This window comes from Lichenostomus cassidix, chromosome 22, assembly GCF_008360975.1.
Source record: "Lichenostomus cassidix isolate B80296 chromosome 22, HeHo_3.0, whole genome shotgun sequence".
Classification (NCBI taxonomy): domain Eukaryota; kingdom Metazoa; phylum Chordata; class Aves; order Passeriformes; family Meliphagidae; genus Lichenostomus; species Lichenostomus cassidix.
The window spans coordinates 3,442,127-3,460,228 of NC_139502.1; the positions used below are offsets into that span (position 1 = coordinate 3,442,127).

At 47.4% G+C, this 18,102-nt stretch overlaps 1 protein-coding gene across 2 annotated transcripts; it reads left to right on the forward strand.

Moving 5' to 3' along the window:
* The first annotated feature begins 155 nt into the window (after positions 1–155).
* TIA1 (TIA1 cytotoxic granule associated RNA binding protein) lies at positions 156–18,085 on the forward strand. Of its 2 annotated transcripts, none has more exons than XM_085080752.1 (12): positions 156–326; positions 4,758–4,854; positions 5,259–5,357; positions 6,609–6,663; positions 7,838–7,925; positions 10,219–10,294; positions 12,352–12,460; positions 13,000–13,095; positions 13,184–13,268; positions 14,234–14,357; positions 15,152–15,291; positions 16,754–18,085. In XM_085080752.1, exons 1-12 carry the CDS (start codon positions 301–303, stop codon positions 16,872–16,874), a joined length of 1,116 nt encoding a protein of 371 aa, XP_084936878.1. In that variant the 5' UTR covers positions 156–300; the 3' UTR covers positions 16,875–18,085. The 2 variants fall into 2 exon arrangements, with proteins under 2 accessions (XP_084936878.1, XP_084936877.1); XM_085080751.1 differs by lacking the exon at positions 156–326 and adding an exon at positions 1,346–1,530.
* Positions 18,086–18,102: the final 17 nt, after the last annotated feature.

Here is an 18,102-nt window from a genome sequence, read left to right on the forward strand (position 1 = left end):
TTTTAACTTCCAATTCTTTTCTTTTAATCGAATTTTAACCTCTTCTCTCCCGCCCCTCACGGCCGCGCATGCGCAGAGCGGGCTGGCCGCGCGTCCCCGCGCCGTTCCCGCGCTCTCCCCGCGCACGCGCGTTCCCGCCCCCCCCGGCCCCTCAGCCCGCCCGCCCGCCGCCATCTTGCGAGGAGCCGCCGCGGGACCGTCCGCCGGCGGGGCCGGCGCCGCTCGGGCTGCCCGGGCTGCCCAGGGCTCACGGGGCCGCCCCGGCGGGCGGGAAGAGCCGGGGCGGGCGGCGGCGGCGCCATGGAGGATGAAATGCCCAAGACCCTGTGAGTGGGGAGGGGGCGAGACCGCCTATTGTTCCCGGCTCCGCGGGGAGGGGCGGCCCGGGGTCGCCTCACGGACGGGGCCCCTCAGGGCTCCGCCGCGGACCCTCGGCTGCCCGCGGTGCTGAGGGAGCGCCCGGGGCTGAGGGGTAGCCGGCCTCCTCTGGCAGCGAGGGGAGCTCGGCTCCCTCCCGCGGTATTCCTGCCCTTTCCCCGTTCCCAGTGCTGGGCACCGCCGGCCTGCCCTACGCTCCGGGCGTCTCCCTGGGCCTCCAGCTCACATCTGGAGGGACAGGGGTCTGGAAGCTGTGTGTGCTCTCCCCAGTACATCCCAACTCACACGTGGAGGGAAAAGGGGTCTAGAAGGTGTGTGTTCCCCCTTTCCAATCCAGCCTAGATCACATACGGAGGGAAAGGGGTCTAGAAGGTGTGTATTCCCCCTTTCCAATCCAACCTAGCTCACATCTGGAGGGAAAGTGATCTAGAAGGTGTGTGTCCCCTTCCTCTGGAGAGAAAGAGTGTCTGGAAAGTGTCTGCTCTTCTCCCCACACCATCCCAGCTCACACCTCGAGGGAAGGGCGGTGTAGAAGGTGTTTCCCAACCCTCGAACATCCCAATTCACATGTGGAGGGAAAGGGTCTTTAAGGTGTGTGTGTCCCCATTCCCAATCCATCGCAGCCCATGGCAGGGGGTAGAACTGGCTAATCAAAGTCCCTGCCACCCCAAACTAGTCCATGATGGTGATCCTATCATCCTGCATGATCCATGTAGGTTTCTGTGAGCATCTGGCTGGATTTTGCCCTCTCTGGGGGGCTACCTTGGCAAACAGCTGCAGCCTCACTGCCATGGTCAGCAGCCCCGTGGGAATGACCAGGAGGTGCCTGTGACCCCAGTGCTTATCCCAGTGTTCAAAGCACTCTGTGAACCTGTTGCTTCCCAAGGAATTGATTACAAAGCCACGTCAGAGGAGGTTTAGGTTGGATTTTAACAAAAGTTGCTGGTCCTGTGCACGTCTGGCTCTGTTTCCCACAGCCCCTATGCACACCTGGGCTGTGTTTCCCTCCTTTTCCCAGGCAGATGTTGTTACCTGGAGTATTTTTCCCTCGTTTGGATCAGGGAAATCAGATTCCAATTCCCAATCCAGCTTCCATAAGCCTTGTTCTCCAGTGCAGCAGGAAAGACACGAGAGAAAGGGAATCATTCCAAGGTGAGGGAATGTTGTGCCTTTGCACTGCTGCCTCTCCCCAGGGGCTGAGAAACCATTTGGCCAAATAACCACAGGAAAACAAGACCCTGACATGCCTCACCCCAGCTGTCCTTAGCAGTGACCACTCTGCTTCCCCAATCCCGGTGTTTTCCCCCATTTTGGGAGCTATTCCTGGCCTCTGCAAACACAGAGCCGCTGGTGTGTTTGTGTGTTTATTTGGGAAGATGTTTTCCTCCCACCCCAAGGGTTGTGCAGGGCCTGGTGGCCTCGGCGTGTCCCTGTCCTGCAGCACGTGTGGCTCGTGGCACACACAGGGAATGGTTGAGGCTGGAAAAGACCTCCAGGATAACTGAGCCCAGCCTTAAACAGAGTAGGATTTCTCTGATTATCTCCCAGTGTCCCTCTTGGGAGGATTGTCACCATCTGGGTGTCACAGGTCGGGTTTAGAGCGAGCTGTCAAAGGCAGAAAGTGCAGGTAAAGGTGATCTCCAGTGGGTGTTAAATCTATGCACACACAGGGATTTCTGTAGGATTTCTGCTCCAGAAACTCCCCTAGGTGTGGATTTTGGGGCTCCCTCAGTTGTGTGACTTCCAGAGCCCTCTACACCCTGTTCTTTCCTTCTTCCTTCAGCACATTCCAGTTGTTTTTCTGGAACAGATTCCAGACGTTCCTAGAAGTAACTCCTAGTTTTTGCCTTTTCCACCTCACCCATGTCAGTGAGGGTGGGTGAAGAGCCCTGTGCTCCATCAGGAACTGTTTCTCCTCATGGAAATTAATTTCACCCATGTCAGTGAGGGTGGGTGAAGAGCCCTGTGCTCCATCAGGAACTGTTTCTCCTCATGGAAATGAATTTCACCCATGTCAGTGAGTGTGGGTGAAGAGCCCTGTGCTCCATCAGGAGCTGTTTCTCCTCGTGGAAATGAATTCCTGGAGAGGCAGCTCCTTCTCCCTTCCTTGAAAGCCACTTTTCAACAGCAGATTATGGCTCTGCAGAGCAGTTAGAGGGCAGCCTGGGAAGGGACGGAGTCCTCCTGTTTGTGTTTTCAATGGAGGCCTGAAGGATGCGCGTGGGATTTGTGTTCTCATTTAATTTGTTGTCTGAAGCACACAAGTGCTGGCAGCAGTTTGGTTTGGCTCCTCAAGATAAACTCAGATAACATAGCCCTTCATCTGCAAAGGGTCAGCAGCTGGATTGTTAATTGGATTCTCATCCAATTAGCAGGAAAGAGAGGTAAGGGAAAGGTGCAGGAAGAACCAGGATCGAGCTCTACTGTGTTACCTGCCTGGCAGGGTCACCTCAGTGCTGGGTTGTGTCATGTGTGAGTAGCCCAGGACAAGTGACACTGTGGGAATCACTTCCCTAAAACCTGCTTTCTCCAGCTAAACCCAGTGCTGAGGTCAGGAATACTTCAGGAGATGCCTGTTTATCAGGGTGAAATCCCATTAGTGCAGAGGTCAGGGTGAGGATGCCCTGTTGGGGAAACTTCCAGTCACAAATTAATTAATGTGGACCCAGAGGGTTGTGTGAAGCTCATCACCCTGGTGCCTCCACTGATTCGTTATCCAAATAATTATAATATTTTTAAAAGGGAGTTTAAGGGAGGTCTTGCTGGTTCTGCTCTGGTTGGCAAGGTGCTAGTGGGTCAAAGGTTGGACTTGATGATCTTGGAGGTCTTTTCCAACCCCTGTGATTCCCACTCTCAGGTGTGCTGTGGGCAAGAGCATTCTGCTGTTAATTGCCTTAATGAAGTGCTCAAATCCCTCCTTTTTTTAACATTTTAAAGAAACTTGTCAGAAATGCCAGAATCACTCACTTTGAGCGAGACAACACCAGTAAAAGTCTGTCTGGTGATTTCAAAACACAACCCTGCCTCCTACCTAAAACAATTATCCAAATAATTAACACAGAGCTCCTGTATGACCCATTCCTGACAAAACCAGGCTCTGTCTCCTTCCCACATTTCCTGCACACCCAAATTTCACACCACATCCCTCCAGCAGCAGGAGTGTGAGCAGAGCTCAGATTTGTTTCCTCACAACCCCTTCACCCTCTGGCAGCAGCTCAGGGGGCACTGCAGGTGACTTGCAGGGCACTTGCAGGTGATTTGCAGCCAAATCCCAGTGGTTTGAGCGCTGGGATTTGGCCTGGATCCCCGTGGCAGAGGTTTCCCACAAACGTTCCTCTGCGGGAAGCTGCTGCCACACCTCGGGGGCTGAGGTTTCTCACTGGGTTTTTTATAACAATCCCGTGACTTGGGCTCGACAACAACAACAAAAACAACCAGCCGTGGGTCATGGATGGGTTTTGTGGCCAAGGAAGCCAAAATCCCAGGTGGGAGCAGGGATTTGGGATGTGTTTGTGCTTGGGGAGGCTGATCCTTGCCCGAATTGGGAATGTGTGCACTCGAGCACGTTGGCCCTCAGGTGTTCCAGGCACATCTGGTGCCTCCAAAACCTGAGTGCTTTGGAAGGAACTGATGAAATGTTGTGTAAAACGTGGGCAAACACCAGCCTGAGCTGCTGGGACAGCTGGGAAGTGGTGTTTGGGAAGAGATGATGGGATATGGGAACTGGAGTTTCTGTACTCAGAAAACAGTATGGTAGATGGAGTTCATAGAATCATGGAATTATGGAGTGGTTTGGGTGGGAAGGGACATTAAAACCTAGCCAGTGCCACCCCTGCCATGGCAGGGACACTTTCCACCATCCCAGGCTGCTCCAAGCCCTGTCCAGCCTGGCCTTGGACACTTCCAGGGATCCAGGGGCAGCCACAGCTTCTCTGGGAATTCCAGCCCAGCCCTCCCCACCCTCATTCCTGCCCAAAATCTCTTCCAACCCTGCCCTCTTGTCACTGTTGAGCCGCTAGCAGAGGAAAAGACCCGGATTCTCAGCGTGGCGTAGAAAAGAGAGCTTTTATTATTTAATTCCAACTTATATAGATTTTTCAGAGGTCACTCAGATTGGTCAGTCAAAAACCTCACCCTAGGCCTGATTGGCCAGGTTTGAACTGTCCAAATCTCGAGATACTGTTTTTAATAACATCCAAACTTTATCTTTGTTTATAAAACACAAGAAAAAATTCTCATGGGAAAGACCTGTGCTAGCCACACCCTCTGGCAGTGGGAAGCCATTCCCCCTTTCCCTATCACTCCATCCCTTGTCCCAAAGCCCTCTCCAGCTTTCAGTGTGTCCAACATCCGTGTCCCTCGCTGTGTTTGACCCTCAGGTACGTGGGGAACCTCTCCAGGGACGTGACCGAGGCTCTGATCCTCCAGCTGTTCAGCCAGATCGGACCCTGCAAGAACTGCAAGATGATCATGGATGTAAGAGCCCAAATCCTCTGATTTCTGTGTTCCTCAGAGCTGTGCTTGTGTGTCTGGGAATTCCCCTGGAAAAGGGGCAAAACCACCTTAAATAAATCTGGAGATGCAGTCAGGTGTTTCTGGCATCATTTCTGCCACATGCCTGGTGTTAAATCCAAGGATGGGCAGACATGGCGAGGGGGAAAGAGCTCATTAAATCATATTGGGGGTCGTAAATGAGATTTTAAAAACCCTTTTCCATATTTTTTTAATCTTCCTAAAGCAAAATCGCAACATCTGGGAACATTGTAGAGTAAATAAACCCTGTCCACTTGGGGCTGTTGGGGTGTCAGCAGTCAGAGGCTGGGCTGAACAGGCAGTTTGAGGGTTTGTATCCCTAATCCCTGGCTCGTTTTGTGTCTCAGACAGCTGGGAATGATCCCTACTGCTTCGTGGAGTTCTACGAGCATCGGCACGCGGCCGCCGCCCTGGCTGCCATGAACGGCAGGAAGATAATGGGTAAGGTAAGCTGTCATGGTTCTGGGGTGAGTTTGGGCTGTGAAACAGGCTGTGCCAGGGGGTCTGGGGCATTGCAGGGGGAAATCCCACTGGGGACAGAGGGGATGTGCTGCAAGTGTCAGGGACTTGGTTTGGGTGGAGGTCTTGGTGGGACGTGACTGGGAGGAGGAGTTTGGAGTGTTTGAGGAGAAGCTCAGAATGTTCGGAGGAGAAGTTCAGAATGTTGGGAGAAGAAGCTCAAAGCTCAGAGTGTTGGGAAGAGAAGCTCTGTTGGGACGAGAAGCACACAGTGTTGGCAGGAGAAGTTTGGAATGTTGGGAGGAGACACTCAAAGCTCAGAGTGTTGGAGGAGAAGCTGGGAGTGTTGAGAAGCTCAGTGTTGAAGAGAAGCTCAGAGTGTTGGGACGAGAAGTTCACAGTGTTGAGGGGAGAAGCTCAGAGTGTTTGGGAGGAGAAGTTTGGACTGTTGGGAGAAGAAGCTCAAAGCTCAGAGTGTTGTAGGAGAAGCTGGGAGTGTTGGGAGGAGAAGCTCAGTGTTGAAGAGAAGCTCAGAGTGTTGGGAGGAGAAGTTCACAGTGTTGAGGGGAGAAGCTCAGTGTTGAAGAGAAGCTCAGAGTGTTGGGAGGAGAAGTTCGCAGGGTTGAGGGGAGAAGCTCAGTGTTTGGGAGGAGAAGCTCAGAGTGTTGGATGGAGAAGTTTGGACTGTTGGGAGGAGATGTTCGGACTGTTGGGAGGAGAAGCTCAAAGCTCAGAGTGTTGGGAGGAGAAATTCAGTGTTGGGATGAGCTCAGAGGGAGCTGGGGATGCGGAACTGGGCGAAAAACCCCAGAATTCAGAGTGGCTGGGGTTGGAAGGCAGCTCTGGAGTTGATCCTGTGCCAGAGCAGTTCACTCAGAGCAGCTTGCACAGGATGGTATCCAGGCAGGGCTTTGATGTCTGCAGAGGAGGAGATAGCTCAGCCTGTTCCAGGCCTCCAAGGAAAATTTCCCCTTACATTTTCATTCATATTTTTCATCTTTTCCTCATATTCAGGTGGAACTTCCCATGTTTCAGTCTGAGCCCATTGTCCCTTGCCCTGTCACAAGAGCCTGTCCCCATCCATCTCCCTAGAAAAATCCTAAACTTGAGCTTTCACCCCAGCCTGGCACATGAGGTGCCCTGTAGGGTCAGAATTGAGCCCTGGGGATGCTGAGCTGTTTGGGATTTGCCGAATTTTTTGGGATTTGCCAAACCTGATGTGTGATTCCCATTTGCAGGAGGTCAAAGTGAACTGGGCCACCACCCCCAGCAGCCAGAAGAAAGACACCAGCAGTAAGTGTCACCTGTGCCCCGAGCTGTGCAGGTCCTTAAACAGAAATCACCACACAGGTTTTGATTGGAATCCTAATTATTTATTGTAATTCTGTTAATTAAACTTCAGAGCAGGTCTGATCTTTGCCATCAGGTTCACACAGCTCTCACAAGGTAATCAGGTCTTCTCAAACATCACATGGTGGATCTCCAGGATGTTCACTGAAGCTCAGTTTGGGTTTTTTTTTTTAATGTTTTCCATTTATTTCTTGTGGAAGGACTTCCCTTTCATTTTCCTGTAGCAGCAGGAAGGGATCTGGAGTGCAGAGGTTTGATTTGGTGCAAATCTGTGGCTGTTTGGCACAAAGACAGTTGTGAATTAAACCCCAAACCCCTCATTCTGTGCTTTTGGGGCAAAGTGAGCCTCTCCCTGCAGGGCTGATCCTCCTTGGGAGCATCCAGGCTCCTTCCAAAACAGATTCCTTCACTCCCAACAAGCCTGTGGAAAAATTCTTGGAATTTCTGTGGCCTGGTGGGTCCAACCAGAGCGGAGAATTCAGTGCTTCCTGTGGCACAGCTCAATCTCTGTCACACACTGTAGGACTGGGGTGGAAAACTCCTTGGATTCTGGCATTTTGCTTCTCCCTGGTGCCTTTTTTGGAATCCCTCTTTCCATCCTGACACCTTCACTGCCCCTGGATCCCTGGAAGTGTCCAAGGGCAGGTTGGAGCCACCTGGGATGGTGGGAAGTGTCCCTGCCCATGGCAGGGGTAGCACTTTAATGTCCCTTCCCACCCAAACCATTGCAGGATTCCACATCCCAGCTTAATGCTGGCACAGAGAAAGGGAGAGAGATTTTCCTGGAGACTGAAATGTAAATATTCTCAGATTTGTGCAGTAAATGCTGGCAGGTCTTAAAAGCAGTTTGTAAAATTCAAGATGTAATTATGTGTCCTTCAGATCACTGCCAAGCACAGGGTCTGTCAGGAACAGCAGGAATTTGTTCTGCAGCAAACTCTGCTCTTCCTGCAGCATTCAATGTGCCATTTTTGTGGTGTTCAATACCACTTTTTGTGCTTTTTAATAATGTATTTCGAGTAAAGCTGGGGTTTTAATAAAGAAATTTTTTAGGAGAGTTTTTTCCTCTGCTGAGGGCCTCTCCACCCACTAAATCCTTTCTCTTTTCCCCCCAAAGACCATTTCCACGTCTTTGTCGGTGACCTGAGCCCTGAAATCACCACTGAGGACATCAAGGCAGCCTTCGCTCCCTTCGGCAGGATCTCGTAAGTCCTTTTTGGGGCAGAGCAGTTCTGGCTGCTGCTGCTCACCTGTCCCAGCTTTGTGACACTGCAGGGACACTGCTGCTCCCACAGCCACATCCTCCCTCCCACCTCCTTCTGCTCTCCTGGGAAAGTTGTATCCAGCTTGCTGTGGCTCTGACCTCCTCACCTCCTCCGGCAAAGCTGGAAAATCCAAATTTTTTTTGATTTTTTGGGAAATCCAAATTTCCCTGTTCCCAACCCCTTGGCATGTGATGTGATGGGAAGGCAGTGATGCTCATGCTGGTTCAGACTCACCATCCAACCTGAAACTCAATTTTTTTTCTCCAATTTCCTGCAGAATTCTCCCTTTTCAACTCTTCTTCCAAACCCAGGTTTTCCCCTTACTGAAATTTAACCTGGAAAAACAAGGATTGGTTGAAATTTCTTCTCCAGCTGTGCTTCCTCAGTGACCAGGCCCTGCAAAAATGCTGCTATGGGATATTTCCTGATTTATTTCTCTTTTTTTTTAATCTTTACTGGTGCTAAACTATTTTTTAATGGATGACCTCAAGGTTGAAATAGTGCATGATCAGCACAGAGAGAAATGGGAGTAATTCCTCATTTTATTCCCCGTTTTTTGGGGAATTTTCCCAAAGTTTCCAAGTTTTCCCTGGTTTTATTCCCAAGTTTTCATTTGAGAGTAAGCAGAGATGAGTTTTTCCCTCTCAACAATTCCAGCTCAACTTCCCAAAGTGTCTTTTTTTGGGCAATTTGGGATATTTCCTCTCATCTTCTAGTCTTTATTCCCAAATTTTCAGTTGAGGATAAACAAAGATGAGTTTTTCTCTCTCAAGCAAGCCCAACTCAACTTCCCAAAGTGTCTTTTTTGGGCAATTTGGAATATTTTCCCCTCATTTTCTAGTCTTTATTCCCAAGTTTTAATTCAAGGATAAGCAGAGATGAGCTTTTCCCTCTCAAGGAATCTCAGTTCAACTTCCCAAAGTGTCTTTTTAAGGCAATTACAAAAGTTTTCCCTCATTTTCTGCTCTTTATTTCCAAGTTTTCAGTTGAACGTAAGCAAAGATGAGTTTATCACTCGTCTTCCCAAAGACTTCCCAAAAGCTTCCACAAAGCTTCCCAAAGTGTCTTTTTTGGGTAATTTGGGATGTTTTACCCAAATTGTTACCTAGGAAAAGAGGAAAAAAAGGGGAATCTAACAGGACAAAACAAACATTTCCTGCTGCTTTGGAGTGAGATTTTCCTCAGGCATCTGGGCCTCTGGGTGGCAGAATTACTCTTAATTAGGCTTAAAAACTGTGAGTTTTAATGAACTTTGCCCACTGTTTCCTGCTCCAATCCCAGGTAAAAGAGCTCTGCTTATTTTGCAGAGTTTCCCTGAAGAATGGACAGAATTCCACAGCCAACCACACTGGACAAACACTGGAGTTTTCTGATTTTAGCCATTTTATTCCTTTTTCCTCTCTTTTTTTGCTGTACCTGATAGTTCCAATCACTCCTGTTTGATTGCTGCTGTGCCACTGATGTCTGATGTGTGCTTTGAAGACTTGAAATATGTTTTCTTTCCTTCAATTTCTTTCCTGAAATATTGATCTCTCAAAATTTGCAGCTGCCCAAAAAAGGGGTAACAAATGGACCTGAGAATTAAAGAATTCAGTTAACAGGCGACGTATGCCTTTTAATTACTGCTTTTTTATTTTTATTCTTATATTTTTGGTTTTATTTTTATTTTATTCTTGCTATTTTTCTTATTCTTGTTTTAATTCTTATTTTTATTACTGTTTTTGTTCTTATTTTTATTCTTATGCTTATTGTTTTTATTCTTACTATTTTTAGTATTTTTAGTGTTTTTATCCTTATTCTTTTTCTTATATTTATTCTTATGCTTATTCTTATTTTTATTCTTGGTTTTATTCTTATTTTTAGTCTTATTTTTGTTCTTATGCTTGTTTTTATTCCTATTTCTATTCCTATTCTTATTTTTATTCTTATTTTTATTTTTATTTTTTCTTATTCCTATTCTTATTCTTATTCTTATTCTTATTCTTATTCTTATTTTTGTTATTTTTTAAATTCATTTCTATTTAATACTTGGAATGAGCAGGTAGAATGTGCAAATAAATTGGCAAATAAACAAGAGTTAGAGCTGAGCCTGCCCCAGGGCTGGGTTTCAATAGACAGATTTTCATACATTTAAATTTTTTAATAAAGAGATTTTAATCAATTTTATTTTTTTAATCAAGATGTTTTAATAAATTTTAATTTTTAATAAAGATCTCTGCTCTGTGCTTTCCAGGGATGCTCGGGTGGTCAAGGACATGGCCACAGGCAAATCCAAGGGCTATGGCTTCGTCTCCTTCTTCAATAAATGGGTAAGAGTCTTGTGTTTCCTTCCTCAAAAATGGGGAAAATCCCTTCATTTCCTTCTTCAATAAATGGGTAAAATTACTTAATTTCATCTTCAATAAGTGGGTGAAAGCCCTTTGTTTCCTTCCTCAAAAATGGGTAAAATCCCTTCATTTCCTTCTTCAATAAATGGATAAAATGTCTCAATTCCTTCTTCAATAAATGGGCAAAATCCCTTCATTTCCTTCTTTAATAAATGGGTAAAATCCCTTCATTTCTTCTTCAATAAATGGCTAAAATCCGTTCATTTCCTTCTTTAATAAATGGGTAAAATCCCTTCATTTCATCTTCAATAAATGGGTAAGAGCTCTTTGTTCCCTTCCTCAAAAATGGGGAAAATCCCCTCATTCCTGCTTTAATAAATGGGTAAAATCCCCTCATTTGCTTCTTTGATAAATGGGTAAAATCTCTTCATTTGTTCTTCAATAAATGGGTAAGAGCCCTGTGTTCCCTTCCTCAAAAAATGGGTAAAATCCCCTCATTTCCTTCAATAAATGGGTAAAATCCCTTAATTTCCTTCTTCAATAAGTGGGTAAGAGCCCTCTGTTCCTTTCCTCAAAAATGGGGAAAATGTCTTAATTCCTTCTTTAATAAATGGGTAAAATCCCTTAATTTCTTCTTCAATAAATGGGTAACACCCCTCTGTTCCCTTCCTCAAAAATGGGGAAAATCCCTTCATTCCTTCTCTAATAAATGGGCAAAATCCCTTCATTTCCCTCTTCAATAAATGGGTAAAATGTCTTAATTCCTTCTTCACTAAATGGGCAAAATCCCTTCATTTCCTTCTTTAATAAATGGGTAAAATCCCTTCATTTGTTCTTCAATAAATGGGTAAAATCCCTTCATTTCCTTTTTCAAAAAATGTGAAAGATTCCTTCATGTCCTCCTTCAATAAATGGGTAAGGTTCATCTGTGCTCTTCCTCAAAAATGGGGAAAATCCCTTCATTTCCCTCTTCCATAAATGGGAAAAATTTGTTCATTTCTTCTCTAATAAATGGGCAAGAGACTTCTGTTTCCTTCCTCAAAAAATGGATAAAATCCTTTAATTTCTTCAATAAGTGGGTAAGATCCCTTCGTTTGTTCTTCAATAAAGGGCAAGATCCCTTCATTTCCTTCTTCATTTCCTTCTTCATTTCCTTCATTTCCCTTCATTTCCTTCCCCAATAAATGGGAAAAATCCTTTTGTTTCCTCCTTTAATAAATGGGAAGATCTTTTCATTTCCTCTTAATTTCCTTAATTTCTCTTTATTTCCTTCCCCAATAAACTGGAAGATCCCTTGATTTCCTTCTCAATTTCCTTCATTTCTTCCTCTAATAAACTGGAAGATCCCTTCATTTCCTTCTTAATTTCCTTCATTTCCTTTCATTTTCTTCTCTGTTGGGAAGATCTTTTCATTTCCTTCTTAATTTCCTTAATTTACCTTCATTTCCTTCTCTAATAAATGGGAGAAGTCTTTTTGTTTCCTCCATCAATGAATGGGAAAGATCCCTTAATTTCCTTCTTCATTTCCTTAATTTCTTTCATTTCCTTCATTTCCCTCTCTAATAAACAGGAAGCTCCCTTCATTTCCTTCTCCAATAAACAGTGAGCTGTGTCAGTCTCAAGATTCCCAGGATGATTTTCACTTTTTAATTTCCCTGACTGTAACAGGGAGAAGCTCCTCTCTATAAATCCATATAAATCACCGAATCCCAGACTGGTTTGGCTTGGAAAGGACCTTAAATCCCATCCAGTGCCGTGGGCAGGGACATCTCCCACTGTCCCAGGATGCTCCAAGCCCTGTCCAGCCTGGCCTGGGACATTTCCAGGGATCCAGGGGCAGTTGGGATCACGGTGGTGTCACTCCTGTAGCTCTGTCCCAAAGGAAGAGCTCTGTGGTGTCACTCCTGTAGCTCTGTCCCAAAGGAAGAGCTCTGTGGTGTCACTCCCATGGCTCTGTCCCAAAGGTGGTGTCACTCCTGTGCTCTGTCCCAAAGGAAGAGGTGCCAGCAGTGGGTTTTTGTCCCCTTTTCCCTCTCCAGGATGCAGAGAATGCCATCCAGCAGATGGGGGGACAGTGGCTCGGCGGGCGGCAGATCAGGACCAACTGGGCCACGAGGAAACCTCCAGCTCCCAAGAGCACCTATGAGAGTAAGAGTTCATCCTGTGCTCTGCCAGCTGCTGGGGTGGGGATCCCACTGTCCTGGGGCTTGGGGGGACCTCAGAGGCTGTCCTGTGCCATCCTGTCCCTGTCCCACCCCATCCCATCATCCCATCCCATCAATCCCATTCCACCCCTGCCACCCTCAGGGACATCTCCCACCATCCCAGGGTGCTCCAGCCTGGCCTTGGACACTCCAGGGATCCAGGGACAGCCACAGCTTCTCTGGGAATTCCATCCCAGCCCCTCCCCACCCTCATTCCTGCCCAAAATCCCATTTCAATCTCCCCTTTCCCAGTGTGTCCCCATTCCCTGTGTCCTGTCCCTCCATCCCTTGTCCCCAGTCCCTCTCCAGCTCTCCTGGAGCTTCTTTAGGCCCTGCAAGGAGCTCTGAGATGTCCCCACAGAGATTCTCCATTTCCTCAGTAGGTTCACAAATTGTCCCCAACATCCCATGCCAGCCAGGGTGACAATTCCTCCCCAATTCCCATCCCTCAAAAACCCCAAATCCACATCCCATCTCTTCCAGCAAACACCAAACAGCTGTCCTACGATGAGGTGGTCACTCAGTCCAGCCCCAGCAACTGCACAGTGTACTGCGGGGGAGTCACCTCGGGCCTCTCAGGTACGTGTGGCCCCTCTGTCCCCTCTGTCCCCACTGTCCCCATGTCCCCACGGGTGCCTCACGCTGCTCTCTGTCCTTCCTGCTCCAGAGCAGCTGATGCGCCAGACCTTCTCCCCCTTCGGGCAGATCATGGAGATCCGAGTGTTCCCGGATAAAGGATATTCCTTCGTCAGGTGGGGCTGGGATTTGGGGTGGGGATTGGGGTTTGGGGGGGGACAGTGATACCTGGATGGGCTAACCTAAAACAGAGGTTAGACAGAGTGAAGAGAATAAAAAGCAGTTAAATTTACTGAAGGCCTTCAGGTGCACTCAGGGCACTCACAGCTCACCCAGGGCTACACCCAACATGGACAGCAGGGCACCAGTTTGTCATACTTTATAAGGTTTTTATAAGTCACAAGTTTTTCATCCTTTATAAGTTCTGTCCATTTGCATCTCAGGGTTAATCCTCCAATTACAGCTTCAGCTAATGAAGTCAATCACTCCAAGTTTGCTCCCCCAGTTCATTCACTGCTGTTTCCATATCTTGGGGCTCTGAGACAGTGAGGTGTCCTTGAGTTTTGGGCTTGGAGAGGAATTGTTTTGGCTAAAAATGAGACAACAGCAGCTTAGCACCCTGAATGGAGCCCAGAGTTATACACTAGAGAATTACAGGATTACAGATATATGAAAAATACAGAAGCTAAAATCCTGAGGCATCAAGAGAGCTTCTTGTTCCTTCCTCTGTCTGAGGAGGGATTGTGGCTGCAACAAGTGGGAAGAATCCTGGAAACCACTTGGAACAGAACCCTTGGGCATATGGGGTCTCAGTCTGTTGTGTCACCTCAGAGGAGTTACTGAGGCAACTGAGTTCAAGTTTTTTCCAGAACCAGCCTCACCCCTCTGTTGAAAAAAGCCCAGATAATAAAAACCCTAAACTGGCTGCTCTCCTTGCCACATTTCCCAATTTATTTAGGGAGAATCACAGCGTGGAGTCAGGAAAAGCAGCCTTGGGGGCACTGTGGGGGCACAGGGACATTTTTTATGGTTGTGACAGCCCCAAATCCTCTCTGGGCTGGTGGAGACCCTCAGGGTTGCTCCCAGCTGTCCCCCCTGAGTGAATTATTCCCAAACTCCCGAATTCCATCCCCATTTCCAGGTTCAATTCCCACGAGAGCGCAGCCCACGCCATCGTCTCCGTCAACGGCACCACCATCGAGGGCCACGTGGTCAAGTGCTACTGGGGCAAGGAGACACCCGACATGGTCAGCCCTGTCCAGCAGGTCAGGCGTCCCTGGGAATGGGGTGGGCCTCCTCATTAATCACCCTGTTAATTGGCTGGGAAATGGGAATGAGCTGGGGGAGCTCAGACTGGAGGAAAGGGGGATCAGGGGGGACTTTCTGGCTCTGCAGAGGAGGGACAACCAGGTGGGATTTGGGATCTGATCCCAGGGAACTGGGATGGGAGGAGAGGGAATGGCCTCAGGCTGGGCCAGGGGAGGTTTGGATGGGATTTTGGGACAATTCCTGCATCCAAAGGGTTGTCCAGCCATGGTGGAGTCCCCATCCATGGAAGGATTTAAAAGCCATGTGGATGTGGCACTTGGGGACATGGTCAGTGATGGCCTTGGCAGTGCTGGGGGAACAATTGGACTCCATGATCCTAAAAGGATCCTAAAGGTCTTTTCCAACCCACACAATCCCACAAAGCCACCCAGCTGTGGCGTCCTCAGGACAGGGAGGAGACACAAACTGGGGCGGAGCAGCTCTGCTGTAGGGGGATGAGAGAAGCTTTGGGGTGACCTCAGAGCATTGCAGTGCCTGAAGGGGCTGCAGGAGAGCTGGAGGGACAGACACAGGGAATGGGGACACACTGGGAAAGGGGAGATTGAAATGGGATTTTGGGCAGGAATGAGGGTGGGGAGGGGCTGGGATGGAATTCCCAGAGCCACCTGGAAGATCCCACAGCCAAACCACAGCCCCAGATCAAGTAGGGGATATCAGGGATTATCCTCCCCATCCAGGCAGAGGGAATTCCCTAATTCCCCAATTCCCTGACCCTCCTTGTGTCCTGCAGAGCCAGCTGAGCTACCCTCCCCCCTACGGGCAGTGGGGCCAGTGGTACGGCGGTGCCCAGCTGGGCCAGTATGTGCCCAACGGCTGGCAGGTGCCAACCTACGGCGTCTACGGCCAGGCCTGGAACCAGCAGGGATTCGGGTGAGTCCAGAACCTTCTGATCCCGAATTTTAGCCCTCTGAGAAGCCACATTGTCACCTCAAAGCTGTGCTGGGATATGCCAGTGTGTGACAGGGCAGGTGACAAATGTCACCCCCTTGATGCCTGGTGGGTTTACCTAAAGCAGAGGTTAGACAGAGTGAAGATAATAAAAAGCAGATAAATTTACTGAAGGCCTTCAGGTGCACTCAGGGCACTCACAGCTCACCCAGGGCTACACCCAACATGGACAGCAGGGCACCAGCTTGTCATACTTTATAAGGTTTTTATAAGTCACAAGTTTTTCATCCTTTACAAGTTCTGTTCATTTGCATCTCAGGGTTAATCCTCCAATTACAGCTTCAGCTAATGAAGTCAATCACTCCAAGTTTGCTCCCCCAGTTCATTCACTGCTGTTTCCATATCTTGAGGCTCTGAGACAGTGAGGTGTCCTTGAGTTTTGGCCTTGGAGAGGAGTTGTTTTGGCTAAAAATGATAGAAATTAGATCCATACCCTGTGTGGAGTGCAGAGGTATGAACTAGAGAATTACAGGATTGAAGATACATGGGAAATAGTGTCTTGCATGGGAGACAGGAGTTTTATGTGTTTTTACAGTTTGGCAGACTTTAAGATCGCTAGTTCCCCAAGACTTAGTCCCGTTTGCAAGATTCTTTGATATTTGCCCAATTTGTCTAAAAATACCATTTATTAAACTCAGAACATAACAAAGATACAAACATAGAACAGATTGACACACATAGACACACAATGAATACATAATTGCAACACTATAATAGCTAAAAATGCAATTATGGGGTAAAACCTTGCTTGAACTATAAAGATAGTTAAAAATGCAAAAAATGCTTGCTTAAACTATAATGCAAGTTAAGAGATGCTTGCTTGAGCTAGCTGAAATGCAAGTTAAGAAAGGTACCTATAAGTTAGCCGGAATAATACAATTTAGGAAACTCAAATGATCTTACCAAACTCAATTTTGGAGCTGGAATACATTAGTTTTCCTCACTCAATCCCAGGGAAATAACCAGAGGGCTGCGTCCAACCCTGGGGAGAGGCTTTTTCACGCTCCAACGTCCATGTAGAAAGCTTCTACCTTTCTGAGATTTCGTGAGCTTTTTATAGGATAAAAGTGTGTATTTGTAGTCACTGAAAATTTCTCACATTCTCTCTACATCCCACAGGGGAGTGTCTTTTCAGACTTTCAGTCGCCAGCAGCAGATAGCCCTTGATTAGGCCATCAACCTAAACCTGAGCCATCCATTTCCTGGCACCGATCAGGGAGAGAGAAAAGGGGGAGGGTTGAGCGTCCTGCCACACATAGAGAAGCTAAAATCCTAAAACATCACCTTCAGCACCCCAAATCTGCATCAAACCCCTCCCTGCCAAGCTGTAGGAATCCTTAAAGGATAATTTAGGAATTCATGGAGGATTTTTTCCCCCCCACAGGCAGAGCCAGTCCTCAGCCCCGTGGATCAGCCCCGGCTACGGCGTGCAGGCGGCGCAGGGGCAGAACGGCGCCGTGGTTCCTCCCCAGCCCGGCTTCCGCGTGGGCTTCGAGACCCCCTGAGCCCCCAGCGCGGCCACCGCTGACCACAGCCACCCCGGGGGGTCAATCATGGAGTCAACCCCCCTGCAGTCCAAATTCAACACAATCCCCTCCTTTTCCCCCCCAAAAAACAATCCCCGATGCTGGATCGCCGCCGCCGCCGCCTTGGGCGTTTGTCCTCCTCCTTGGTTTGGGATGTGTTTCTGAAATCCATGGGGTTTTTTGATTTTTTTTGGAAACACAAATTGCAGGGACTTCGCTGCCTTAGCTGAGAATTGGGGCAGGAATTGCACAAAGTCATCCTTGGAGGGGTTTTTGGGTTTATTTGGAGTTTTCCTGAGGGGGGGGAATTTTTTTTCCCCCCTAGGAGAAACCAGAAACAGCTGGAAAAAAAAACCCCAAAAGAAGCCAAAAGTGTGGGAATTCTGGAGCTGCAATGCCTTCAGCCTCACACCCTCTGTTTTAAAGGAGCCTCTTGGAAAATCCCTCTGGATTTTATTCCACTGGGATTTTTTTTGTTCTTTTTTTTTTTTTTTTTTTTTTTTTGGAAGATAAATCCTTCGTTTACATCATTTTTGTGGATCTCAGTGTGTTTTTCAGGGTCGGTTTTGCCTTATGCTGGGGGAAAAAAATTCAAACTAAAAGGGACCTGCAAGTGCCCAGCTCTCCCCACGTGAGCCAAGATTGCCACCCTGGGACAGCAAAATTCCTGTTGCTGAAACGTGACAAATCCCTCCAGGGGGGTTTAGGGGTTTGGTTTTTTTTTAATTTTTATTTTTTACTGATTTCTACATTTTTTTCCTGTACTGATTCTGTAAAATATTCGAGCAAATGGAAGAATTTTGCACAACCCGTTGGCCACTTTTGTACGTTTCCTTATTTAAAGGTAGGACACGGAGTCTTTTTGATGTGATTTATGCCTCAAATCTTCCTTTTTTTTTTCTCCCTCCCTTATTTTTTTTGTGGATATGAGATATCTCTTGGAATATAAAAAGTTTTTAACTCATTGTGTAAAATTCCCTCAGTAGCCCAGGTGTGTTTCAACAAGGGAGTGAAAATGAGAAGATCTCCCTAACCTGATCTATCAGAGGCCAAAAACGCCCTTTTTCTATCCTACCTCTTGCCCAGCCTTTAAAAAAAAAAAAAAACACAAAAAAACCCCCACAAAAATGGAAAAAAATAAGAAAAACTTCTTTTTTTAAAAAAAAAAAGGGAAAAATGAAAAAAACTGAGCTCCTGGTGTGCTGTG

Bases quoted from the DNA above. Each gene is read 5' to 3' on its own strand.
- TIA1 (XM_085080751.1), top strand. From the start codon at position 1,361: ATGCACACCTGGGCTGTGTTTCCCTCCTTTTCCCAGGCAGATGTTGTT. The intron at 5,358-6,608 runs GTAAGCTGTCAT...TCCCATTTGCAG, and splicing joins GCAGGAAGATAATGGGTAAG to GAGGTCAAAGTGAACTGGGC. The intron at 13,269-14,233 runs GTGGGGCTGGGA...CCCCATTTCCAG, and splicing joins AAAGGATATTCCTTCGTCAG to GTTCAATTCCCACGAGAGCG.